Source organism: Ciconia boyciana, chromosome 9 (assembly GCF_034638445.1).
Source record: "Ciconia boyciana chromosome 9, ASM3463844v1, whole genome shotgun sequence".
NCBI lineage: Eukaryota > Metazoa > Chordata > Aves > Ciconiiformes > Ciconiidae > Ciconia > Ciconia boyciana.
In genome coordinates this window covers 44,734,370-44,757,956 of record NC_132942.1, presented here as the reverse complement: position 1 = coordinate 44,757,956, position 23,587 = coordinate 44,734,370, and the positions used below count along the sequence as shown (strand labels likewise).

At 66.6% G+C, this 23,587-nt stretch overlaps 4 protein-coding genes across 6 annotated transcripts; 3 read left to right on the top strand and 1 right to left on the bottom strand.

The window, feature by feature from the left end:
- Window positions 1-33: 33 nt before the first annotated feature.
- Window positions 34-6,069, bottom strand: CTU2 (cytosolic thiouridylase subunit 2). 3 transcript variants are annotated; one of them, XM_072873605.1, is made up of 15 exons: window positions 5,938-6,069; window positions 5,326-5,400; window positions 2,777-2,855; window positions 2,630-2,689; window positions 2,492-2,552; window positions 2,211-2,320; window positions 1,837-2,114; window positions 1,624-1,759; window positions 1,358-1,489; window positions 1,158-1,249; window positions 971-1,062; window positions 793-880; window positions 641-707; window positions 506-564; window positions 38-417 (listed from the first exon to the last, which is right to left on the bottom strand). In XM_072873605.1, exons 1-15 carry the CDS (start codon window positions 6,015-6,017, stop codon window positions 354-356), a joined length of 1,473 nt encoding a protein of 490 aa, XP_072729706.1. In that variant the 5' UTR covers window positions 6,018-6,069; the 3' UTR covers window positions 38-353. The 3 variants fall into 3 exon arrangements, with proteins under 3 accessions (XP_072729707.1, XP_072729704.1, XP_072729706.1); XM_072873603.1 differs by lacking the exon at window positions 506-564 and having other exon boundaries at window positions 35-417; XM_072873606.1 differs by lacking the exons at window positions 506-564; window positions 5,326-5,400 and having other exon boundaries at window positions 34-417; window positions 5,938-6,057.
- A 44-nt stretch (window positions 6,070-6,113) lies between these two features.
- RNF166 (ring finger protein 166) lies at window positions 6,114-11,660 on the top strand. The gene is made up of 6 exons (XM_072873607.1): window positions 6,114-6,304; window positions 7,868-8,024; window positions 8,926-9,038; window positions 9,409-9,523; window positions 10,127-10,234; window positions 11,250-11,660. The coding sequence occupies exons 1-6, from the start codon at window positions 6,141-6,143 to the stop codon at window positions 11,313-11,315; spliced, it is 723 nt and encodes a 240-aa protein (XP_072729708.1). The 5' UTR covers window positions 6,114-6,140; the 3' UTR covers window positions 11,316-11,660.
- Window positions 11,661-15,299: 3,639 nt separating this feature from the next.
- On the top strand, window positions 15,300-17,006 carry SNAI3 (snail family transcriptional repressor 3). Its single transcript, XM_072873205.1, has 3 exons — window positions 15,300-15,378; window positions 16,071-16,448; window positions 16,825-17,006. The coding sequence occupies exons 1-3, from the start codon at window positions 15,300-15,302 to the stop codon at window positions 17,004-17,006; spliced, it is 639 nt and encodes a 212-aa protein (XP_072729306.1).
- A 2,185-nt stretch (window positions 17,007-19,191) lies between these two features.
- MVD (mevalonate diphosphate decarboxylase) lies at window positions 19,192-23,072 on the top strand. The gene is made up of 10 exons (XM_072872982.1): window positions 19,192-19,325; window positions 20,433-20,503; window positions 20,606-20,720; window positions 20,815-20,961; window positions 21,045-21,244; window positions 21,446-21,520; window positions 21,748-21,966; window positions 22,063-22,178; window positions 22,272-22,380; window positions 22,805-23,072. The coding sequence occupies exons 1-10, from the start codon at window positions 19,256-19,258 to the stop codon at window positions 22,883-22,885; spliced, it is 1,203 nt and encodes a 400-aa protein (XP_072729083.1). The 5' UTR covers window positions 19,192-19,255; the 3' UTR covers window positions 22,886-23,072.
- The last annotated feature ends 515 nt before the right edge of the window (window positions 23,073-23,587 follow it).

Genomic DNA, 23,587 nt, shown 5'->3' with positions numbered 1-23,587 from the left:
TTTTCTATTAAGTCAAATGGTTTATTTATACAGATATCTAATAAAACAAAGCTGAGGCCTCCCCGGCTGATGCCTGGCAGGGGTGGGGAGAGGAGGGTGCAGGGTGGGATGGGGGACCTGCTGCCCTTGGGGGGGGTACCAGCACCCTTAGCACCCACCAAATGGGGGCTGGGGGCTCTCCCTGCACCCCGGCTGTAACCAAAATGGGCTGTAAGAGCAGCTCCCTGGGTGCTGGAGTCCCCAGGGGCTCTGGTCCCCCACCATCCTATGGGGCATCCCTGGGGGGGGGTGTCACCCAGCCCCACCGGTGCCCCAGAGGGTCGGGGGTCTGTCCCCTGCTGTTCCCAGCCCCTTCAGCTCTCGCTGGGCTCCTCGTCCTCCAGCGGGACCTCCTGGCTCTGCTCCTTCATCTGTGCCCTGCAAGGGATGAACACGGCGTGGACGGATGCGGCATTGGGGGGGGGCCGAGCCGGCGGGGAAGGGAGGGGACCCCCATCCCCCCTACCCGTGGATCCTGCGCTGGGCCTCGGCGCGCACGTAGGGCGGCAGCGTGGCGAGGGGGCCCTGCAAGAGAGGGGTTGTGGGGACGGGGACCCCCGTCCCTGAGGAGAGCCGCCCCGCTGTGCTCCGAAAGCCTTACCAGTTCCTTGAAGGTGAGGCGGCAGCTGTAGCACAGCAGTGGGATGAAGGCAGCTTTGCTCTCAACCCTGCAGGGACAGGGGACCCTCAGCGGTGCCGGGGCGGTGGCCCCGGTGCCGGCACCGCATCCCCCCGCCCCGCCCACGTGCTCACCCCGCTGCCGGGGTGTCCTGGCAGCACCCGTTCCCCACCAGCTCTGGCTCCTCCGTGATCAGCGTGGGCTCCAGGGCCAACTCCTCCTCTGCAAGAGCCGGAGGGCAGGGGTGTGACTGGGGGTGCGTGGCTGCCCCCCCCCCAATCCCCCGTGCCCCCCACCGCCTGCCCCACTCACCCCCGGCGATGTCTAGGGCGCACAGACAGAGCAGGCAACGCTGGGACTCGCTGCTCGCCTTGGCCGGAGCCGGGCTCAGCTTCTCACCCGTCCTGCAGCCAACGGGGGGGGGGTGGTGAGTGGGTGCACCCCGCTCACCCCCAAACCCCCCTCACCCTGGGGTGCCCCTGTGCAGAGGATGCCATACCGGTAGACGGTGCTGATGGTGGAAGGGAAATCCTCCTGCAGCCCCAGGAGGAAGTTCTCCATCAGACGGTGGATGCTGGGCTTCTCCCGGCGCTGGGGGAGCGAGCAGAGAGGGCAGGGGTGGGATGGGGGGGGTCCCATCCCCACCGTGGGGACGTGGAGCTCAGGATCCCCCCAGCAGGGGACAGGGGACACCCCTACCTTGGTGGGGAGGGGTGGCGCGATGACGGTGGGGACATGGAAGAAGTGGTTGTAGAAGGCAATCTCCTTGGCCATGTACTCCCGCATGGGACGCACCACCATCACGTCGCCATGGCGGTTGTCCACGAAGCCCTGTGGGTGCGCAGGATGCCGAGGGACCGCACCGCCACCAAGCCACGGACTCCCCCCCCAACGGCATCGTGTCACCCCTCCGGGCGGGGACAGCCATCCCCAGCTCGGGGACAGGGTGCCGGCAGGCTGCTCACCGTGTCGACGGCGAGGAAGGCCCCACGCCCCAGCGCCAGGTTGGTGAGGAGCTTGATGGCCACGCGGGTGCAGCTCTCGCCCGTCATCACCTTGGCGTAGCCCCTGGCCCGGGCCGTCTGCAGGATGAGGTGGGTCCTGGGGGACAAGGTGATGCCAGCTCAGAGCTACCGCACCACACCCGGTGCCGGTGCCGGGCAGGATCAGCCCCTCACCGCAGCATCTGCAGCAGCTCCTCTCTCGCCGTCGGCGTCTCCACCGCCTCAAAGAGCCGCAGCAGCTCCTGGGTGCGGGCAGCGGCGGGCAGGCGAGGGGCAGCCAGGTCCCCCGCCTGGGTGCCGAGGCTGGGCGGCGAGGTGCCACCGTCCCCGTCCCCGTCCCCCTCCTGCCGCTGCTGCTGGATGAAGCCCTCCACAGCCTCCTTGTAGGAGGGACCGGGCTTGCCGGAACCCTCCGGCCCCGGCCGCAAGATGGATGCGGGCAGCTCCAGTGCCTGCGGGGCAGAGATGGGTACCGGAATGGGTCTGGGGGTGGCCAGGCATGTCCCCCTGCCCCGGGGTGTGTGTGTGTGTCCCCGCCACCCCCATACCTGCTCCAGGTGGGCGAGGTGGTAGGGGAAGCCGGTCGCCTGCAGCAGGGTCTCCATGAGGGCCAGGCTCTGCTCCCGCTGTGCCGGGCTCTGCCCGCGCACCGCTCCCTCTGCAAGGCAGGTGGGCAACGCCGGGGCCGCCGCCACGGTGAGGAGGGGGCACCCACCTCCCACCCCCGCTGAGGGGGACACCCCAGGATGCCACAGCCTCGCCGGGCTCGGTGGCAGCCCCCAGCCCTGGCGTGGCTCAGATGGACCCTACGCTGGGAGCGGGTCCTTACCGTCGACGTAGATGAGGCCAGGGACGAAGCGGAGCCTCTTGGCTGTCTCCCGGCTGAGCCCCTGGCAGAGGCGCAGGGTGAGGGGGGTGGGTGAGCCGTAACCCCCCCCCAGACCCCCCCCATCGTCCCCGCTCTCACCTCCTGGACCTGCCGGAGCATGGCGCTGGAGGCCGGCCCCCCCGACAGTGCCAGCAGCACCTGCGGGGACAGGAGGGACGGTCACCAGCCCCACTGCCGCTGCCCAGGTGTCCGTCCCCCCCCACGTCCATGTCCCCCCCCCGGTACCTTCTCTCCCGGGAAGATGACGCGGTTCTTGCCCAGCATCGCGCGGAACTTGTGCACGAAATACTCGCGGAAGCAGCCGCTGTGGGGACGTGGGGACACGGTCCTGAGCCATGGTGTGTTCCACGCCCCAAGGCCCCCAGCCCCCATGTCCCCGAGCCCCAGTGCCCCTGAGCCCCACATCTCCAAGCCTCGATGTCCCCGAGACCCAATGTCCCTGACACCCAATGTCCCCAGGCCGCAATATTCCTTTGCCCTGCTGTGCCCAAACCCTGTCTCCAAGCCCTGCTGTCCCCAAGCTTTGATGTCCCCGAGACCCAATGTCCCCAAGCCCCGATGTCCCCAAGCCCTGATGTCCCCGAGACCCAATGTCCCTGAGACCCAAAGTCCCTGAGACCCAAAGTCCCCAAGCTGTGATGTCCCTGAGACCCAATGTCCCCAAGCCCCAATGTCCCCGAGCCCCGATGTCCCCGAGCCCCGATGTCCCCACGCCCCAATGTCCCCACGCCCCAATGTCCCCAAGCTGTGATGTCCCTGAGACCCAATGTCCCCAAGCCCCGATGTCCCTGAGACCCAAAGTCCCCGAGACCCAATGTCCCTGAGACCCAATGTCCCTGAGACCCAATGTCCCCAAGCTGTGATGTCCCCGAGACCCAATGTCCCCAAGCCCCGATGTCCCTGAGACCCAATGTCCCCACGCCCCAATGTCCCCAAGCTTTGATGTCCCTGAGACCCAATGTCCCCAAGCCCCGATGTCCCCGAGCCCCGATGTCCCCGAGCCCTGATGTCCCCAAGCTTTGATGTCCCCGAGACCCAATGTCCCCGAGACCCAATGTCCCCGAGACCCAATGTCCCCGAGACCCAATGTCGCCGAGACCCAATGTCGCCGAGACCCAATGTCCCCAAGCTGTGATGTCCCTGAGACCCAATGTCCCCAAGCCCCAATGTCCCCAAGCTTTGATGTCCCTGAGACCCAATGTCCCCACGCCCCAAAGTCCCCACGCCCCAAAGTCCCCTAGCCCCAATGTCCCCAAGCTGTGATGTCCCCAAGCCCCGATGTCCCCGAGACCCGATGTCCCCACGCCCCAATGTCCCCAAGCTGTGATGTCCCTGAGACCCAATGTCCCCAAGCCCCGATGTCCCTGAGCCCCGATGTCCCCGAGACCCAATGTCCCTGAGACCCAATGTACCTGAGACCCAATGTCCCCAAGCTGTGATGTCCCCGAGACCCAATGTCCCCAAGCCCCGATGTCCCTGAGACCCAATGTCCCCACGCCCCAATGTCCCCAAGCTTTGATGTCCCCGAGACCCAATGTCCCCAAGCCCCAATGTCCCCGAGACCCAATGTCCCCACGCCCCAAAGTCCCTGAGACCCAATGTCGCCGAGACCCAATGTCCCCAAGCTGTGATGTCCCTGAGACCCAATGTCGCCGAGACCCAATGTCCCCAAGCTGTGATGTCCCTGAGACCCAATGTCCCCAAGCCCCAATGTCCCCACGCCCCAAAGTCCCCTAGCCCCAAAGTCCCCAAGCTGTGATGTCCCCGAGCCCCGATGTCCCCGAGCCCCGATGTCCCCGAGCCCTGATGTCCCCAAGCTTTGATGTCCCCGAGACCCAATGTCCCCAAGCCCCAATGTCCCCGAGACCCAATGTCCCCGAGACCCAATGTCGCCACGCCCCAAAGTCCCTGAGACCCAATGTCGCCGAGACCCAATGTCGCCGAGACCCAATGTCCCCAAGCTGTGATGTCCCTGAGACCCAATGTCCCCAAGCCCCAATGTCCCCAAGCTTTGATGTCCCTGAGACCCAATGTCCCCAAGCCCCAATGTCCCCACGCCCCAAAGTCCCCACGCCCCAAAGTCCCCTAGCCCCAATGTCCCCAAGCTGTGATGTCCCCAAGCCCTGATGGCCCCGAGCCCCGATGTCCCCGAGACCCGATGTCCCCACGCCCCAATGTCCCCAAGCTGTGATGTCCCTGAGACCCAATGTCCCCAAGCCCCGATGTCCCTGAGCCCCGATGTCCCCGAGACCCAATGTCCCCGAGACCCAATGTCCCTGAGACCCAATGTCCCCAAGCTGTGATGTCCCCGAGACCCAATGTCCCCAAGCCCCGATGTCCCTGAGACCCAATGTCCCCACGCCCCAATGTCCCCAAGCTTTGATGTCCCCGAGACCCAATGTCCCCAAGCCCCAATGTCGCCGAGACCCAATGTCCCCACGCCCCAAAGTCCCTGAGACCCAATGTCGCCGGGACCCAATGTCCCCAAGCTGTGATGTCCCTGAGACCCAATGTCGCCGAGACCCAATGTCCCCAAGCTGTGATGTCCCTGAGACCCAATGTCCCCAAGCCCCCAAGTCCCCAAACTTTGTTGTTCCCCTGAGACCCAATGTCCCCAAGCCCCAATGTCCCCACGCCCCAAAGTCCCCACGCCCCAAAGTCCCCTAGCCCCAATGTCCCCAAGCTGTGATGTCCCCAAGCCCCGATGTCCCCGAGCCCCGATGTCCCCAAGCCCCGCATCCCCGCACCCGGCAGCCCCCGCCCGGGTCCCTCACCGGCAGAAGGCGTCCCCGAGGCGGATGACGAGGCTGGCAGAGCCCTGCCCGCACTTCACGCATGGCCGCGGGTGGCTGCGGGGGCACGGGGGGTCACCGGCCCGAACCAGGGGCACCGGTCCCCGCCGCGCCCCAGAGGCAGCACGGGGCGGGGGGGGGGGCGGCGATCCCGGTCCCTGGGGCAGCACCAGGGGGTACCGGGGACAGTACCGGGGGGGGTACTGAAGGCAGCACCGGGAGATACCGGGAGGTACCGGAGGAGTACGGGGGGATACCGTGGGTAGCACCGGAGGGGGATTGGAGGCGGCAACGGGGGGAAGTACCGGGGCCAACACCAGAGGCTGCACAGGGGGGTACCGGCGGGATAACGGCGACAGCACCGGAGGCAGCTCCGGGGGGTACCGGAGGGATACCGGGGACAGCACCGGGGGGCTACCGGGGCGACACCGGGGGGGTGGGTAACGAGGGTAGCAACGGGGGGTACTGGGGACAGTACTGGGGAGGTAGCGGAGGCAGCACGGTGGGGATACCGAGGGGGTACCGGGAACGGTACCGGGGACAGTACCGGGAGCGGCCCCGGGGGCCAGCCCGGGTCCCGGGTCGCGCTCCCACCTGCGTCCCGGGGCGCGGCGGCGCCGTGCCGGTGCCGTGTCCGCCCCGCACCCTCCGTCGTCCCCCGCCGCCTCGCACATGGCGACCGACTCCCGGTGCCGGTCCCGCTCCGCTCCCCTCGCGGCGCGCAGCAGTGACGCGGCGGCGCGCGGTGACGTCAGGACACCGCCCCCCCCCCCGCCGCCGCCGCCGCCGCCGCCGCCATGTTCCGGAGCCTGCTGGTGGCGGCGGCGCAGCGGCCCCAGGCCCCGGGCGGGCCCCCCCGGCCGCCGCCCCCCGCCGCCGAGGCGCTGGAGGCGCAGTTCAGCTGCCCCATCTGCCTGGAGGTCTTCCACCGCGCCGTCGGCATCGCGGGCTGCGGACACACGTGAGCCGGGGCCCGGGGCGGCGGGGACCCCCGGCACGGCCTGTCCCGACTCCCCGGGGCCGGACCCGCCGCGCTCGCTGGGCGTTCCCCTTGCATCGGGATCCTGTGCCCTGTGACCCCAGCCGGCACCGGCACCCCCATCCCACCCCTCAGTCCGGTACCGGCACCCCCAGCCCGCCCCTCAGCTCACACCGGGGCCCCCTCGGGACCCCCATTCTTCCTCCTCCCTGCAGCCCGGGACCAGCACCCTCCATCTCGCCCCCCCCCCTCGCCCAGCCGAGTACCGGCACTCCCATTCCCCAGCCCACTACCGAGCCTCCCAGGCCGGTACCGGGCCCCCAGCCCACCCCCCGGGTGGTGCTTGCCCTTCCTCCCCGCTGCTCGGCCCCGGGCCCCCTTCCCAGCCCCAGCTGCTCCGCCAGCACCGGGTGCCTTGCCTCCATCCGCCCCCCTTCCCCTCCCGGGAGCCGGCTGGGTGCTGCCCCGTCCCCCCGCCCCGTGCCCTGCAGCGTGGGGTGCACCCAAGGGTCCTTCCCCGCCGACCACCCCGGCCCCAGCCCCCTTCTCCCTCTGCGCCCAGCCCTGGGTCCCAGACTCTGCTCCCAGCGCCCCAGCAGCGCCGGCTGGGGTCTCGCCTCGGTGGAAATCCTGCCCAGTCTCCCCCCCATCTGGGCCACCCATGGGTGCTGTGCCCTGGGCCCCGGGGAGAGGCTGCCTGGGGTGCTGCCGTGGGGAGCTGGGGTCCGCTTGTCCCCCCCGCGTTTCGGTGACACCATAGCCCCCTTTCACGGCCGGTTTCTGGGACACCTTGGTCTCCCGTTGAGGCCGTGGCTTCGCTTGGTGCCCCAGCGCAGTCTCGCTCTTCTCCCCGCACCCCCAGATCATTTGGGGCTGGGGGCACTTCATGGGAGTGATGCCGGGGAGCTGCGGCACGGGCACCCTGACTTTGCCCCCCCGTGCCCACTCCCAGCGCAGCAGCAGAGGCTTAGCAGCGTTTCGTCCCCCCGTTTTGGGCGACGTGAGCTGGGTGGGCAGGCGGAGGGGACGGGGACCCTGTGACAATTGACTTTGTGGGGACCCAGCCTCTTTGCCTCATGCCCGGGGGCGCGTTCCTGCGCTTCCTCTTGGCTGCTTTGATTTCTCATCCGCGCTCCTGCAGGCGTAAGGATCTTGAAAGGAGGCGAGCCGGGCTCCAACGCGCTCGCTCGCTTTATTCCTGCGTGGCCTGGATGCTCGGCACCGGTTTGTGTTTGGCTCCGTTTGTACCCGCTCCCGGCTGTGGGTCTCGGAGCAGCGGCGTTGTCTGAGCCCCGGCTGCGCGTGCAGGGAGCTCCTTCAGGGCTCGGGCTGTGCCTGGCCTCCCCGTACCCTCTCCCGAGCTCCCAGTTCTGTCCAGTTCTCCCAGTGGGGATGCTGATCCCTGGGTTTTGGGGCTGCCCTGCAGCCTGGGGCGTGCGGGAGTCCCCCAAAGCGGGTGTGCCCCGGGGTTGGGGTCCCGCTTCCCCTCCTTCTCCTGGGCTGAGCCGCCGCCAGGCCACTCGACGCTGCTCTCTGTGCCCCCAGGTTTTGCGGGGAGTGCCTGCAGCCCTGCCTCCAAGTGCCGTCGCCGCTCTGCCCGCTCTGCCGCATGCCCTTTGACCCCAAGAAGGTGGAGAAGGCTTCCAGCGTGGAGAAACAGCTTTCGTCCTACAAAGCTCCCTGCAGAGGCTGCAGCAAGAAGGTAAAGCTCCCGGGGGAAGGCTGGCCTGTCCCTGTCGCGCGTGAGCACGGCTTCGTTTGGCTGCCGATCCCGCAGCCGTGGCAGGGAGGTCGCTTGCTGTCCGCGGCTGGGTTTGCAGAGTCCCCTGTTCGGCGGGTCCCCAAAGTGCGCCTGCGAGGTGCGGTGTCCCCTGCGTGTCACGGCTGCTGCCGTGAGCCAGGCGAGCAGAGATGAAGGTGCTCTCTCCTAGGTGCCTTTGTCAGCAGACTGGAGCTATTATTAGACAGTGGGGAACCGTGAAAAGCAGGCTGAGGTTTTCCTGCAGAATGGGAGAGGCTGAGACAAACCAGCTCTGCCGCTGCTCCTGACGAGGGTGAGGATTTAGGTCTTGCTTAAGGTGCCGTGATCCCAGTGGCCATGGAGGAGCTGACCTGGCAGCGTGGCCTGGACCAGCCCGGGGCAGTCTGGTCTGAGACGCTTCAGGGACCGGCTGTAAAGCTGTGATTCATGGTGCATCTCCGCTGATGCGTTTTCTGGCTTCCGTTAACTTTGGGGATCTTCTTGTAACTCCCCAGCTGCGGCCCAGGAACGATCCCGTATGGTGTCAGAGCAGTTTGGGGTTTCCGCCTGTCAGCAGTTCCTCTTCTGCAAAGGCAAATAGAGCTAGTGCTACAGTAATGCAGCCTGGGTGGCTTGTATGTGACTTTGGGGGGCACGTGCATCCCCAAATCTCTGTCCTGCGAGGAAGGACAGGCTGGTGCAGCGTTTCCACGCTAGCGTGGGTCATCCTGCACAGACCGGTGCTCGCTCTGACGTCGGTTGATCAAAACTGCTCTCCCGAGCTGTAGCGGAGGCTCCAGCGCTGCGTCTGGAAGGTGTTCCCGCAGCCTGCGGGAACGTTTCTTCTCTCCTTGTTCTCCAGGTGACCCTCGCGAAAATGCGCTCTCACGTCTCGTCCTGCGCGAAGGTGCAGGAGCAGATGGCCAACTGCCCCAAGTTCGTTCCAGTTGTCCCCACGTCCCAGCCTATTCCCAGGTACTGCTGCGCGTCAGGTAGGGAAACGCGTCCCTCCTTGCAGGCTGCACCGGTGCTCCCCTCCCTTACAAACCCTAAAATCCAAGCGTGTGTTTTACTTTCCCCTGGGCAGTCGCAGGGAGAAAAATCAGCACCTTTTCCCTCCTGGCATCTGCAGCTGCTGCACTGCCCTGTGTTTCAGACCGTGGTGTGGGAGGAAGGACCGACCAGACCAGGGTGGTTCAGCCTGCGGCTGGGGGTGGGAACGGGCTGGTCTGGTTTCTGCTATGGGTGGGTATCACAAAGCTGAGCAGCGGGTGCCTGGGTTAGTTCGGAAGGAGTCGATCCAGTCCCTTCTTGGGGAATTTGAGCTCATCCTTGCTCTCTTTAGCAATATTCCCAATCGCTCAACGTTTGTGTGCCCGTACTGCGGGGCCCGGAACCTGGACCAGCAGGAGCTGGTGAAGCACTGCATGGAGAACCACCGCAATGACCCCAACAAAGTGGTGAGTGATGCCAGGGTGCTGGGATGGGCTGGTTCTGTGCAGGGTAACTCCTGGAAATCTAAATACACCATAGCTGATGTTGCATCTGAGGCCACGGGCACACAGAGCTGCTGCTGCACGTAAAGCACAGCTTCTATTTCCAGCTTATTTAGTTTGTTTTAAATCCCTTTGACGGGAGGTGGGGACCTGCCTCTGTTTGCTTTGCTAGAGGCTCTCTGGAACGAGCTGCCTGCATCTCCCTGTGCCTGCGACCCGGGTGGTGCGGGATTTCCTTTCTCCATCCCCGCTGGGTTGACCGAGATGGGGAACTTGCAGCTCTGGCACTGTCTCAGAGGCGCTTGCGCATGAGCAAGTAACTTGTCAGCGGGCTAAAAGCAGCCTGGGCCATGTGCCAGAGGCTCTGTGCACCGAGGGATCTGCTTCAGGGGGGTGGGGGGGACCCCTCTTTAGCATATCCTCTGCAGGACACCCTCTCTGAGAGAGGGGGGGACCGCTTCTCGCCTCTCCCTCATGTTGTTGGCTGCACCAGCCCACCCAGGGGAGACAGAGGCAGAGGGGTCTGTGCCCACCAGTCACGGTTCCCTTTGTCCCTGCCTGCTGTAGGTGTGCCCAGTCTGCTCGGCCATGCCGTGGGGGGACCCCAGCTACAAGAGTGCCAACTTCCTCCAGCACCTCCTCCACAGGCACAAGTTCTCCTACGACACCTTCGTGGTGAGTACGGCCCTGAGCCGAAACGGAGTCACCTTCCCCGTGTCCTGCGCCGAGCGGCTGGGAGATGGAACCAGCCCTTCCCTTCCTGTGCCAGGACCAGCCTGTCCCGCTGTGCAGCCCCTCGGGAGGGGAAGGGGACGGATTCTCCTTTGGGCTTCACGGGAGGCACGTGGCACACGTATAGCCCCACTCGGGAGACCCCCATGGGTGTGGGGCTGGGCTCCCCGCCTGCCCTGAGGGGTGCTCGAGCTGGTCGTCATCAGACACACCAAGAAAACATCTCTGAAGGAGGAGAGGGAAATGTTACTGCTCTCTGTGAAGATGGGTTGTTTCCTCTGCGTGCTCCATTGAACTCTTCCCCTGGGGAACTGTAACACAAAAGCCCTTTTCTTTGAGGCTTCACAAGTAGTGGGAGGGAAGCAGCCCAGCCTCGGGGTTTGGGGGGTCTGGCTGCCGCGCGTGGGGGGCATCCATGGCCCTCCTCTCGGGCGGGTGCTGACCCCTCCTGTGTGGGGGTAAGGGTGTGATCGCCCAGCCTTGCCTGCAGGGACTAAGGGGAGGTTTTGTTAGCATCCTGCTTTTATTGCAGGGACGCTAGATTTCGGGGAAAGGAACCTCCAGCTATTTACAGAGAAATATCCCCACTTAGGGAGCGATCGCTGTGTCGCGTAAACCCAAACCGGAGTGCTGGAGAAGCCCATGGCCTTGCTAGGAAGCTTTGCCCTTTGGCTGCAGCTTCTTGCATGGGCGTGTTTCATCCCTGCCCGCTGCCAGGTCTCAGAGCGGGGCTGACATTGGCAGGAGAGGGACCGTGGGCACAAAGAACACCCCAAAAAGCATGGCATTCGTGGGACCTGTTTGCCAGAGGAGATGGAGGCTCGCAGCCTCGGGGGGATGATGAGGAGCGGAAAGGGCTCCTTGCCGTGGCCACCCCCCTTGCTTGATGGAGGCCGTGTGGCCCGGCTGTGCCAACTCTCCTGACTGCCCCTGTCTTTTTTTTTTTTTTTTTTTTTAGGACTATAACATAGACGAGGAGGCAGCGTTGCAGGCTGCCCTGGCACTGTCGCTCTCCGAGAACTGAGGGTGACTGCAGAGCATTGGTTTGGACCCCGCTCACACCCCGTCTCCTTTTGCACACTCAGCCTTCCTGCCGGGGAGGCACGGAGCTCGTCAACCCCCCGGCATCCCCGGAGACCCGCTGCTGCCTCTCTTCCCTCTCCTCTCTGGGCAAATCCCACCTTGTTTAAGAAGGTGGAGTCTTAGTGTCGTGCTGGACCGGTGAGCAAGCAGAGACGTCCGCTGCTGGGAGGAGAGAGGAGTCGGCGCCGAAGGGCTGGGATCGTTCCTCGGTTAGGCGTTTCGTATCCCTGTACGGAGTATATACCTGTATCCAGATCTATTTATTATTAGATGCTTTTTGGCACCATCTGTCTTCATGCTCTCTGTTGCAATTGAATAGGTACGTAAAACTATGATGCATTTTATGCAGAAATGCCCTCGTTTGAAACTGCAATCATCCACGTCCTTTTTGAAAAAGAAGAAAGTGGCACGGAGCATCTTTTTTTAAACCCTACAAGGCTATTTCCAGAGACGTTGGTCTGTCCCGTCCCCGGCGCTGCAGGCAGGAGCTGCCTCCTTTGCCTGCTGCTGCGCAGGCCAGGCTGAATCCCGGGGCGAGACGGTTGCCCTCATGTGCCCCGTGATGGCAGCGGGTTCGGAGGAGTCCGTGGGGATGGCGTCGGGCGTCCAGCGAAACTCTCGCCTTCCTCGTTTTGTACCAGCTCTTGTGATACTGAGTTCTTGCATTTTTCTACATTAATCGGCGTGATGCCTTTTCCACGTTTTATAGAGCAGGAACAGAAGCTGTTACTCTTCACACTGCAATATCCGTCACCGGGGACAAGAGTATTTTTATGGAACATTATTAAGAAAGTATATTTTTTAAAGAAAACCCAAACAAACATGCTGTGGATTTGAAATCAGGCGGGAGGCAGGAGCCGGACCCCGGGCCGGCGGGTGGGACTCTGCAGGGGCCACGGGAAGCACACGGGTGTCTTCTTCGGTTATTTCTGGGCCGTTCCCTTCCCTTGTCAGCCCGTTTCTCCGCAGGCGGGTGGCGATGCAGGAGAGGCCGGGTCAGAGCAGCACCTCGTCGGCTGGAGGAGCGGGTGCCGGGCAGCTCACCAGGCTGCCTTTTTGAGGAGCAGCAGCACCGCTTACCTTCTCCAGAGTTCTGCCAGCCGCGCTGCCTGAGCTGCTAACCCTCTCCAGGACTTGTGGTCGGGCTCGGGATGGCTTAACCCTTGCAGGCAGAGCTCCGTGGTGGTGCTGGATGTGGCCTCGGGCAGGGCGTAATCTGGAGTGGTGGTTTTCTGTCTGCGAGCGTGCAGGGAGGGAGCGGGACGGTGAGTTGTGGCGTGCTGGCACTCGGTGCGGAGCAGCGGGGTTGCGTCTGGGCGATGGGTGTGCGGGAGGGACGTCCACCCATGCAGGATCCAGTCCCCAACTCTGAGCATCTTGTCCCCCTGAAATAGGGGATTGCATCTCCCTTTCCCAGGTCTCTCCCTGGGAATAGGGCACACCTGGGCAGATGTTGATCCGAGAGATGCTCCAGAGCATCCTGGTGATGTGTCCCCCCTGGTCCCCTTCCTCTCTGCCCTGCCTGCTGCTGGTGGAGTTTGCTTTGCTGGGCTGGGAGAGGGTGGAAGGGGGATCTCCTCTGCCAGGCCTTGGGTGGGCTGCTGCCCACCCCTGTGCAGCAGAAGTCACGTCCCATCTGAAGGGTCATCGCTGGTGCTGGGGGAGAGGAGCTTTGTGCTGGGACCCTGCCACCCTTTGGGGTCACACCAGCCATGGGATCAGCCCAAGGCTCACAGCGAAGGAACCGCAGGGAGGTGGTATTTCACGATACCTGCAGACCTGCTGTGCCGCCTTCCAGCAAGGGTTTGCAGAGAAGAGGTGTGGGAAAGCGATCCCTCTGCATGTCCCTGCTCGGAGAAGTGCCCTTTTGTGGTTTATCCAAGACCTGGCTCCAGCTCCAGCTCTGCTCTAGCAATACTGTCTTGTTTTTTACTTTTGATTTAAATAGTACTGGGTGTTTTTTGGGGCTGTGAGCTTCCCCGTGCCACCGGCAGCCCTACGAGGAGCGTGCAGAGACCATCCGCTCCCCTGGCAGAGGGCAGGGAAAGGGCTGCAGCTGCTCCGCTCCCCTCCCTCAAGCCGGGCTAGCAAGGAGGGATGGGGTCTTCTCTTACCAGCACGGCGTTGCTGGCACGGGCCCGGGGAATGTCCCCGGTGGGACAGAGAGCACTGGCATCTCCCGAAAGGGACCCAGGAGCGTTTCCCTGTCCCATCCTCAGCTGGGACCCTCGGGTCCTGGCGCAGCCTCCATCAGAGCTCTGACTTGCAGGGATCTCCCTGCCCCTGGGACAGCGCCATTAACCTCTCTGCCTCCTTCCTTCCTTCCTTCCTCCTCCTCTTCCTTTTTGCCCCGCAAGGCCAGAGCAGGGGCAGCAACGGCTGCTTTTGTAAAGCACTTTAAGGCCCAGGCTGCGAGGGTGCAGGCGGGTGCTGGCTGCACGGGCAGCTCTGCCTCTCCCCGCTTTGCACGGGGTCGGGTCCGGCTCTGCCCGCGGCCAGCCGGGCTGCGCCAGGGATCCCACCGTGCCGCCGGCCGTGCTCGTCAGTGTGTTACCCGTGACTTTTTGCATAACTAGAACTTTTAACGAGACGTACTGTTTTTTGAAGAAGAATAAAATCAATGACGTATTTGTAGCAAACCATTTTTCTCAATAAAGGCAGTTTCATCCACGGGTGGCCTCCCTGTGCGGTCTCTGCCGCGGCTCCAGGGTGCGGGACATGGTTGGGGGCGGGTGCCCCCCACCCTGGCTTATCCGGGCTGCTCCTTCCCCAAACGCAGGGCTTGTCTTTACAGCTTCGTCCTAAACTCGTCCCGTTATCGGCAGTGGTGCCGCAATGCCATTTCATCACCCCGGCCCTCCTCCCTGCCCTGGGCTCCCCCACCACGCTCCCCCAGCCCTTGTCTCCTCCAGATCAAGCATTTCAGGGTGTTGCCAAACCTGCTGCTGGGGGGGTCCCCCTGCACCCCTCCTGGCACCCCTTTGCCTGCGTGTGCCGCTGGCTGCAGCCGTGCCCCTTCCCTGGCAGCCGGGTCCTGGTGCTCGGAAGGAGGACACGGGGAGGACGCTTGGCACCCACGTGTTGTCCCCAAAGCCCTGCTGGGCGCTGGCCAGGGGTACGCAGTGGGCGTTGCTTCTCCGGGTGTCCCTGGGAAGTGTCCTGGCTCCGAGCCCCTGCGGGGCTGTCGGGGTTCCCCAGGGACTCTGCGCAGCCGTTCCCTCCAGCCCGGGCACGGGCTGCACCCGCGTCCCCCTCCTTGGGGGACTGATCCTGGGAGCAGCTGCTGGTGTCCCCTCAGAGGGGTTCGGGGGCTCACCCTTGTCCCGGTGCTGGCCAGAGCGTGGCTCCTGGCCCGGGGACAGCAAAAGTCTTGGGGATACAATGGCCAGGGCTGATCACGTTGAGGAACCACCTTATCTGCCCCCCAGCCCTCCCCAAACAGCCCCTGCGAAGCTTTCCACGGCCGGGAGAGCACCGCGGCAGAGGGGATGGGTGTGTGGCCGTGCAGTCCCACCAGTCCCTGCAAGGAGAAGGGGTGTCGGGGGTCCCCATGAGCCGAGGTGCCTTCTCTGTCCTACCCCAGGCAGGTGTCGGGAGGGGGGGGGGGTCGTGCTGGGTGCGAGCCAGCCCAGACGGGCAGGGGGCTGCTGCGGGCAGCGGGAGCCCGTCTGCGGGGCGTGTGGGGTGGCAGTGCCGGGGGACAGGGCTGTCCCCAACGCTGTCCCTTGCACCTGCAGCGGGGCGTGCTGGCGGCCAAGGCCAGCCCTCGGGCGGCGGTTGGCCCCGGGGCTCCCCGGGGGCTGCCCATGCTAATGAGCCCCGGGGCCTTATGGCACCTGCTGGCGTCCACGGGGACACGGCACGGGGACACGGCACGGGGACACCACGGGGACACAGCCCTGCCTGGCCTGCCCGTCGTCCGGCCATGCCCCGTTCCTTCTTGGTGAAGAAGCCCTCCAGCACCCGCATCCCCAACTACGGCCAGCTCGACACCCGCGCTCACGGTAAGGCTGCGTGGCTCCGTCTGCGCCGGGGACCCCCGGGACCCCCAGCTCCTGCTGCCACCCCATGCCCAGCAGTGGGCAGGGGCTCCCCGGCTGGGCTTGGGGTGATGCCCTGTGCCGCGATGCCGGGGGACTCCCTGGCTCCGTGCCCCCCGCTGTCAGCCCCATCCCGGGTGGCTCAGCCAGCCAGGCAGAGATGCTGGTGATAGGGGGGGGGGGGGGTTGGGGGGGGGGGTGAGAATTGGGGTCACCCAGGGGCTTCCCAGGGCTAGGAGGGACCCTCTCCTCCAACATACCCCCGTCCTCCGCACCCATATGGGGGTCCCTGTGCTGCTGGGGGGGGCAGGAGGAGCTCAGTGGGTGCTGGCCGGCATGGTGCCTGCCCCCCGGCCATGCTGCCCCAGGGGATGCCCAGATTTTGGGGTGCGTCCAGCCCTGGGTGAGCCAGCACCCAGGCACAAGCTGGGCTCCAGCAGGTGCTGGGGGTGTCTGTGACTCCCCTTTTTGGGGGGGAAGGACTGGTTTTGCTCTGTTCTGCAGTGGGTGCATCAGTTCTGCCGGGTACAGGGGTGGGAGCAGAGGGGGGACCTGGTGCAGATGAGCCCCCGCTGAGTGTGTGACCCCCCGGGGGGCTCCGGGGACAGCATGGCTGCCAGCCCTCATCCCTTATCCCCCCCTCCCTGCTCCCGCAGAGCTCGACGGCTTGTGTAACTGTGGGGTGCTTCTCCCCCCTGGCTGCCACCAGCCCCCCGCGCCCCTTGCTCCCCCCCACCTGCAGGACCACCACCGCTTCCTCGCCCGCTTCTCCCTCCCGCTTCCCCCCGACACCAAGGCTCCCTCCGACCCAACGGGCAGCCGGAGCCCAGGCACCCCCCTGAAGGACACCCAGACCCTCAACCTGCCCCGGTGGCAGCGGAGCTTCGGCTGTCGGCACTGCGCCCGGGCGTACACCAGCCTGGGCGCCCTGAAGATGCACATCCGCACCCACACCCTGCCCTGCCGCTGCCGCCTCTGCGGCAAAGCCTTCTCCCGGCCCTGGCTGCTCCAGGGCCACATCCGCACCCACACAGGTAAGGATGGGACCCTGGGCTGCCGCCGGTCCCGCCAGCACCTCTGCTTTTTGGGGATGATGGGTGCAAGATCGCCGTCCATCCAGGCTCGGCATCGCTTGCGCTCTGGGATGGAGCTGCCCGGGATGGGCACAGCCGGGGATGCCAGTGCTGGGGCTGGCTGGGGTGCTGGCACACACCGTGAGTCCTGTGGGAGAGCCCACGGCAGGTCCCACCGTAACATCGCCAGCGGGAAGGGTTTCGGGGACTCCTGGGAAGAGCTGGGGATCTGGGGGAGATGTGGGGAAAGGCGATGAGAGCAGGACAGGAGGGGACAGGGCACAGGGGGTCGGGAGGAAACCGGGGTACGGGGGTGCCCTGACGGTGCGTCCCGCAGGGGAGAAGCCCTACGCCTGCCCCCACTGCAGCCGGGCCTTCGCCGACCGCTCCAACCTCCGCGCCCACCTCCAGACCCACTCGGACGTCAAGAAGTACCGGTGCCGTGCCTGCGCCAGGACCTTCTCCCGCATGTCGCTGCTGGCCCGGCACGAGGAGGGGGGCTGCCGCGGGGCGTCCTGAGGCCCCCGCCGTACGCAGCCACCCCGGAGAGGGCAGTAAGCCCCGCGCCGTGCCGTGCTTCACCGTGCCGTGCCGCACCGTGCCACGCTGCACCGCGCCGTGCCGCACCGCGTCATGCTGCGCTGTGCCGTGCGATGCCGTGCTGCGCCGTGCCGTGCCATGCTGGTGCAACACCCCGAGAAGGGACACGAGAGCACCAGACGGGACTGCCTGGACTTTCGCAGAGGGTCACCGAAGCCCCACGGCTGCTCCCCGGTGGCTCTGGGGCCAGGGGACACGGTGCCTGGCCCGTTGCCCCACCGCTCTCAGGCATCGGGGAGGATTCTTATCCCTTACATCGCAGGAGACATTAAAAGCGGAGCCGAGCACCGCGGGCATGAGCGGAGAAAGTGTCCCTTATTGCTGCTGGTGCTGTCCCTGCTCGGCCAGCATCGTGTCCCGCCAGCCCTGGGGCAGGATCCGGCCGGGGTCCGGCTGCCAGCCCCTCTGTGTGTTGCGTAGAGCATCCTCGTCCCTCTCCTGCATCCCCGCAGCTCCCTGCTCGGAGAACGGGGACGGCGCTGCTGAGGGATGGAGCAGGGGCCCTGGCTGGCCTCGTGCTCCAGAAAAGGGACCCGGTGGCCTTTTGGGCTTGGGGCTGTGTGGCCCCGGTGCCGTGCTGGGGTCTGGCCTGGCCAAGCGGGGCTGGGGTGGCAGAGACGGTGCTGGGGACAAGGACACCCCGCAAGCGGCCCTGAGCATCCCCACGGCGCAGCGAGGCTCAGGGTGATGGCGGTGGGACCATCCCGGCTGCGAGGGTCCCGGCACCCTCCCCACGGCCCCGTAGTGGCGGGGACAGCCCTGTCCCCACTGGTGTCACCCTGGGCGCTGGGGCACGGGGCAGGGGGGGGGAACAGGGGACGGTTTGGGTGGGTGCCGGAGGAAGCCGCCGCGTGCACCCCGTGCTATTTGCAGCTCTGCCCGGCTAAATCGGGCCCCGCACCTGTGCCGGCGGCTGGGGGAAAGAATCCCACACCCCAAAATAGCTGCGTGTTGGCCCTCCCCTCCCGCCCATGGAAAATGCTTATAAATACCCAGGGGGGGCACGGCTGGGGACCCCCCACCCCGCCACCAAGGGGGTCCCTGAAGCTCCCCGCTATGGGGAGGGGTGGGATGGGGGGGATGCTGCTCCCCTCATCCCCCCGGGTGTTTATTCGGGGTGGGTTGGGACCTGCGCTCCCCCACCGGTGGTGACCCCGTGGGAGTGGGGCTTTGCCTGCCGGCCCCGCCGCGTCACCCACGTGCTCGGCGTGTGCCCCCCGTCACCCCCGGGCACCCGGATTTGTGGGATATTTTCCACTGTGAGTGAGTGACCGGAGGATAAAAATACCCCGGGATGGGGCCACCCGGGGGGGCTGGGGGTGGCTCCCAGCCCCTGGCGTGCTGGGGACACTGGGAGCACTGGGCGGGGGCACTGGGAGCAATAGAGACTCTGGGATCACTGGGGCTACTGGGCAATAGGGGCTACTGGGATCATTGCGAGCGCTGTAGGGGGGACTGGGAGTGCTGAAGGGACACCAAGGGCACTGGGAGCACTGGAGGGGCACTGGGATATTGGGGTACTGGGCATACTGGGAGCACTGGGGGCTGCGAAGGCACTGGGAGCACTGGAGGCACAGGGATACTGGGAGCACTGGGGGTCCTGAAGGCTCTGGGAGCACTGGGGGAGTACTGGGGATATTGGGAGCACTGGGGTGTGGGGGGTACAGGGGTCTTTCGGAGCACTGGGGACACTGGAGGGGTACTGGGGATGCTAGGGAAGTGCTGGGGTAACTGGGAGCACTGGTGTATTGGAGGTACTGGGGTACTGAGGGCACGGGGAGCACTGGGGTAACACTGGAGCAACACTGGAGCACTGGGGTGCTGGGGACACAGAGGTGTTGGGGAGCACTGGGGGCACTGGGGGCACCGGGACCCCCGGCTCGGCCCCGCCCCCGCCGCTCCGCAGCAGCGCATGCGCAGCTCCTTCCCGACTCGAAGATGGCGCCCCCGCAATGCCCGTCCCAGCGCCGGCAGGGGGCGGGGAGGGGCGGGGCCTCTCCGTGGTCCGATCGCTGCCATTGGGCGCCTGGCGCCGGGCGCTGCGGCGCTGGCCAATGGCGAGGCGCGAAGCCGCCACAGGCGACGGTCACGTGGGTGGCGCGGGGGCGGGGCTTGAGGCCGCCCCGCACCTTGCCGGGAGCGGCGGCGGCGGCGGCGGCGGCAGCGCAATGGCGGAGGAGCGGGCGTTCGCCACGGTCACCTGCACGGCCCCCGTCAACATCGCCGTCATCAAGTACTGTGAGTGCCGGCGCCCCGCGGGCGGGTGGCGGCTGTCGGCTGTCGGCTGTCCCTGGGGCCGGGACCCCCTCGGTGCCGGGGAGTCCCCGGGACGCGACTCCCGGGCGCAGCGGGGGGCCGGGCGGGCGGAGACCCCGGGTGCGGTGCGGGCCGGTCCCGGGGACGGGTTTGGCACCTGCCTGGGGGTGGGAGCGAGCGCAGGGGCCGGGAGGGGCCGGGCCGTGCCGTGCCGTGCCAAGCCGTGCCATGCCCAGCAGTGCCGTGCCGTGCCATGTCCAGTGGTGCCGTGCCATGCCATGCTGTGCCATGCCGTGCTATGCCATGCCATGCCGTGCCAGGCTGTGTCATGCCGTGCCATGCCATGCCATGCCATGCCGTGCCAAGCTGTGCTATGCCCAGCAGTGCTGTGCCATGCCGTGCCGTGCCGTGCTGTGCCATGTCCACTGGTGCTGTGCTGTGCCATGTCCAGTGGTGCCGTGCCATGCCATGCTGTGCCATGCCCAGCGGTGCCGTGCTATGCCGTGCCAAGCTGTGCCATGCCATGCTATGCTGTGCCATGCCCAGCGGTGCCGTGCCATGCCATGCTGTGCCATGCTATGCTGTGCCCAGCGGTGCTGTGCCATGCCGTGCCATGCTGTGCCGTGCTGAGCTGTGCCAAGCCAACCTAAGACAAGCTGTGCCGTGCTGTGCTTTGCCATGCTGTGCTGTGCCGCTCTGTGCCGTGCCGAGCTGTGCTGTGCCACGCCAAGTGATACTGTGCCATGCCAACCAGTGCCGTGCCATACCAAGCTGTGCCGTGCCGAGCTGTGCCATGCCACGCCAAGTGGTATTGTGCCATGCCAAGCAGCGCCGTACCATACCAAGCTGTGCCGTGCCACGCCAAGTGATATTGTGCCATGTAAACCAGTGCCGTGCCATGCCAAGCTGTGCCATGCCGAGCTGTGCCGTGCCATGCCAAGTGATATTGCGCCATGCCAACCAGTGCCGTGCCGAGCTGTGCCGTGCCAAGCCAAGCCAACCTATGACGAGCTGTGCTGAGCCGTGTCACGCCGTGTCACGCGATGCTGTGCCGTGCCAAGCCGTGCCATGCCGTGCCGTCTCTTGCAGGGGGCAAGCGGGACGATGACCTGATCCTGCCCATCAACTCTTCCCTGAGCGTGACGCTGCACCAGGACCAGGTTGGTGTGGGGTCAGGGGCTCTGCCCCTCCTCTGCCCCCCAGCCCCTGCACGGGGGGGTGCTGAGCCCCCCACCCTGCGCTCACCCCCCTCTCCCCGGCAGCTGAAGACCACCACCACGGCCGCTGCCAGCCGGGACTTCTTGGAGGACCGGCTATGGCTGAACGGGGAGGAGGCCGACGTGGGGCACCCCCGGCTGCAGGCCTGCCTGCGGGAGGGTGAGTGTCCCCCCACCCCGGGCACCCCCGAGGGCTGGACGGGGTGTCCCCCGTACCAACCCCCGCCCCCGCCTGGCTCCTGTCCCCCTCGCAGTGCGGCGCCTGGCCCGTAAGCGCCGGGGCGGCAGCGCCGAGGACGCGGTCGCGCTCAGCCTCTCCTACAAAATCCACATCGCCACCGAGAACAACTTCCCCACCGCCGCCGGCTTGGCGTCCTCCGCCGCCGGCTACGCCTGCTTGGGTGGGTGAGCGGGGACACGGGGGGGGCACCGGGAGGGGGGTGGCAGGGGTGTCCCCCCCTCTGACCCCGTCCCCTCCCCGCAGTGTCGGCGCTGGCGCGGCTGTACGGCGTGGAGGGTGAGCTGTCGGAGGTGGCGCGGCGTGGCTCGGGCAGCGCCTGCCGCAGCATGTTGGGGGGCTTCGTGCAGTGGCAGCGGGGCGAGCGGCCGGACGGCAGGGACAGCCTCGCCCACCAAGTGGCCCCCGAGACGCACTGGCCGGAGCTCAGGGTCCTCGTCCTGGTGGTGAGGGGCTGGGGAAGCGGCGCGGCTGTACCCCCCACCCCCCAGCTGCGTGGGACTTGGGGGGAGGGTGCTGGGAGCACCCCAACCCTGTGTGGGCGCAGACCCAAAGGGCTCGGGGGATCCCCCTTGGTGGGTCTGGGGGTTCGGCGGGGGGGGTCACGTCCCACCGCCGTCTGTGACCCCCCCCCGGCCCCCCCCAAGGTCAGCGGGGAGAAGAAGCAGGTGGGCAGCACGGCGGGGATGCAGACCAGCGTGGACACCAGCCCCTTGCTGAAGGTACGGGGCAACGGGCCTGATCCTGCCCCGGCAGCTGCCTGCCTCCTGCCTGCAGGCAGGGCTTGGGGTCCTGTGCCCCTTGGGGGGGGACGTTTCTCCGTGCTGGGGGGCGTGGAGGGAGGGGGGGGGGGGGCTGCGCTCACGACGCCACCCAAGTGGAGCCCAAAGGGTTGCGGTGCTGTGGGCGTCCCTGAACTGGGGTGACGGCGACGTGCCTGCCGCGGCAGCACCGGGCGGAGGTGGTGGTGCCGGAGCGCCTGGCCCTGATGATCCGGCACATCCGTGAGCGGGACTTCGAGGGCTTCGGGCAGCTCACCATGCAGGACAGCAACCAGTTCCACGCCACCTGCCTCGACACCTTCCCCCCCATCTTCTACCTCAACGACCTCTCGCGGCACATCATCGCCTTGGCGCACCGCTTCAACGCCCACCACGGACGCACCAAGGTACCGGCCGGCTGCACCGGCCCCACGGGGCTCCCGGTTTGCTGAGGTGCCGTGGTCCCTCACCAGATCCCCGCGTCCCCCTCCGTCCCGCCACAGGTAGCCTACACCTTCGACGCCGGCCCCAATGCCGTCATCTTCACGCTGGCCGACACCGTGGCCGAGTTCGTAGAGGTGGTGAGGCGCAGCTTCCCCCCTGCCGCCAACGGGGACCAGTAAGGGCAATCCCAGCTTTTTACTGGGGGAGGAGTGGGATGGTGGGGGCTGCAGGCAGCGGGGCAGGGACTGAGCGCTCGGCTGTGCCGCAGGTTCGTGCGGGGACTGCCTGTCGGCTCGGCCTCGCTGCCGCAGGAGCTGCTCGCCGCTGTGGTGCCGGAGCCGGTGCCGGGGGCCATCCGGTACATCCTGCACACCAAGGTACGGGGCTGGGGGGGCTGCGGGGGGACGTGGGGCAGGGGCACCCGTCTGCCCGGCCTCTGCCCTGAGGCTCTGGCCCCGTCCCCATCCCCAGGGGGGTGGGTGGGACCCCGTCCCTGTCCCCAGGGGTGCACAAGACCCTGTCCCCATCCCCAGGGGGGTGGGTGGGACCCTGTCCCTGTCCCCAGGGGTGCACAAGACCCTGTCCCCATCCCCAGGGGGGTGGGTGGGACCCTGTCCCTGTCCCCAGGGGTGTGCAGGACCCCATCCCTAGACATGTTCCCACTGGTGTCACCAAGGGGGTGGCTTTTCGGGGTCTGTGGGGCCCAGAGCTGCCCCACAGCCCCAAGGTGGGGGGTCCCTGCAGGGAGCGGGGCTCCCTGGTGCCAGGATCTGGCCCCCTAACCCGTCTCCTGCCCCACAGCCCGGCCCTGGCCCCCAGCTCGTGGATGACCCCAGCCAGCACCTCCTGGGAGCGGACGGGCTGCCCCGCTGCCGTGCCTGAGCCCTGGTGACACCGCCGGGGACAGCCGTGACGTGCCGGGGGGGGCTCTGCTGGTGCCACCTGAGGGGCTCGGGGCGCCGAGTCCGGCCCGGTGCAAAGCTGTCCCCAGCCATGGGGTGGGATGTGACCCCCGGGGCTGGTTTTTACTCTTTTGTAAGGAAATAGAGGTTTTCCGGCTGCAGCACTGGTTTTGGGGTGTACGGGCTCCGTGGACGGTGTGGGGCGGGGGGGCATCGCCAGCCAAAAATGTGGGGGGCAGGAAACGGGGCCGGTTCCTGCTGACGGCTGTGCCTGGCCCTGCTGGGACTGATCCTGTCCCCCTGCACAGCCCCTGTCACCCCACATGGCCTCTGTCCCCCCCATGTCCCTTGAGGGGCTGGTCCTGTCCCGTGTCCCCCCCGTTGTCCCTGCTGGGACTGATCCTGTCCCCCCACGTGGCCCCTGTCCCCTGTGTCCCTTGCGGGGCTGGTCCTGTCCCCCTGCACAGCGCCCATCACCCCACATGGCCCCTGTCTATCCCTTGCACATCCCCTGTCCCCACCATGTCCCTTGCAGGACTGATCCTGTCCCCCGTCCCTCAGATGTCCCTGCTGGGGCTCATCCTGTCCCCCTGCACAGCCCCTGTCACCCCCTGTGGTCCCTGTCCCCCCCATGCCCCTCGTGGGGCTGATCCTGCCCCCCCTTGTCACCCCGACATGTCCC

Excerpts from the sequence above, each read along its gene's own strand:
- CTU2 (XM_072873603.1), bottom strand. The coding sequence starts at position 6,017 with ATGTGCGAGGCGGCGGGGGACGACGGAGGGTGCGGGGCGGACACGGCA. Across the intron at positions 2,856-5,325 it reads CTCGGGGACGCCTTCTGCCG|CGGCTGCTTCCGCGAGTATT; the intron begins GTGAGGGACCCG and ends ACGTCCCCACAG. Across the intron at positions 1,250-1,357 it reads CGCCACCCCTCCCCACCAAG|CGCCGGGAGAAGCCCAGCAT; the intron begins GTAGGGGTGTCC and ends TCGCTCCCCCAG.
- SNAI3 (XM_072873205.1), top strand. The coding sequence starts at position 15,300 with ATGCCCCGTTCCTTCTTGGTGAAGAAGCCCTCCAGCACCCGCATCCCC. Across the intron at positions 15,379-16,070 it reads GCTCGACACCCGCGCTCACG|AGCTCGACGGCTTGTGTAAC; the intron begins GTAAGGCTGCGT and ends CTGCTCCCGCAG. Across the intron at positions 16,449-16,824 it reads CCACATCCGCACCCACACAG|GGGAGAAGCCCTACGCCTGC; the intron begins GTAAGGATGGGA and ends TGCGTCCCGCAG.
- MVD (XM_072872982.1), top strand. The coding sequence starts at position 19,256 with ATGGCGGAGGAGCGGGCGTTCGCCACGGTCACCTGCACGGCCCCCGTC. Across the intron at positions 20,721-20,814 it reads GCAGGCCTGCCTGCGGGAGG|TGCGGCGCCTGGCCCGTAAG; the intron begins GTGAGTGTCCCC and ends TCCCCCTCGCAG. Across the intron at positions 21,521-21,747 it reads ACACCAGCCCCTTGCTGAAG|CACCGGGCGGAGGTGGTGGT; the intron begins GTACGGGGCAAC and ends CTGCCGCGGCAG.
- RNF166 (XM_072873607.1), top strand. The coding sequence starts at position 6,141 with ATGTTCCGGAGCCTGCTGGTGGCGGCGGCGCAGCGGCCCCAGGCCCCG. Across the intron at positions 8,025-8,925 it reads GCAGAGGCTGCAGCAAGAAG|GTGACCCTCGCGAAAATGCG; the intron begins GTAAAGCTCCCG and ends CTTGTTCTCCAG. Across the intron at positions 10,235-11,249 it reads TCTCCTACGACACCTTCGTG|GACTATAACATAGACGAGGA; the intron begins GTGAGTACGGCC and ends TTTTTTTTTTAG.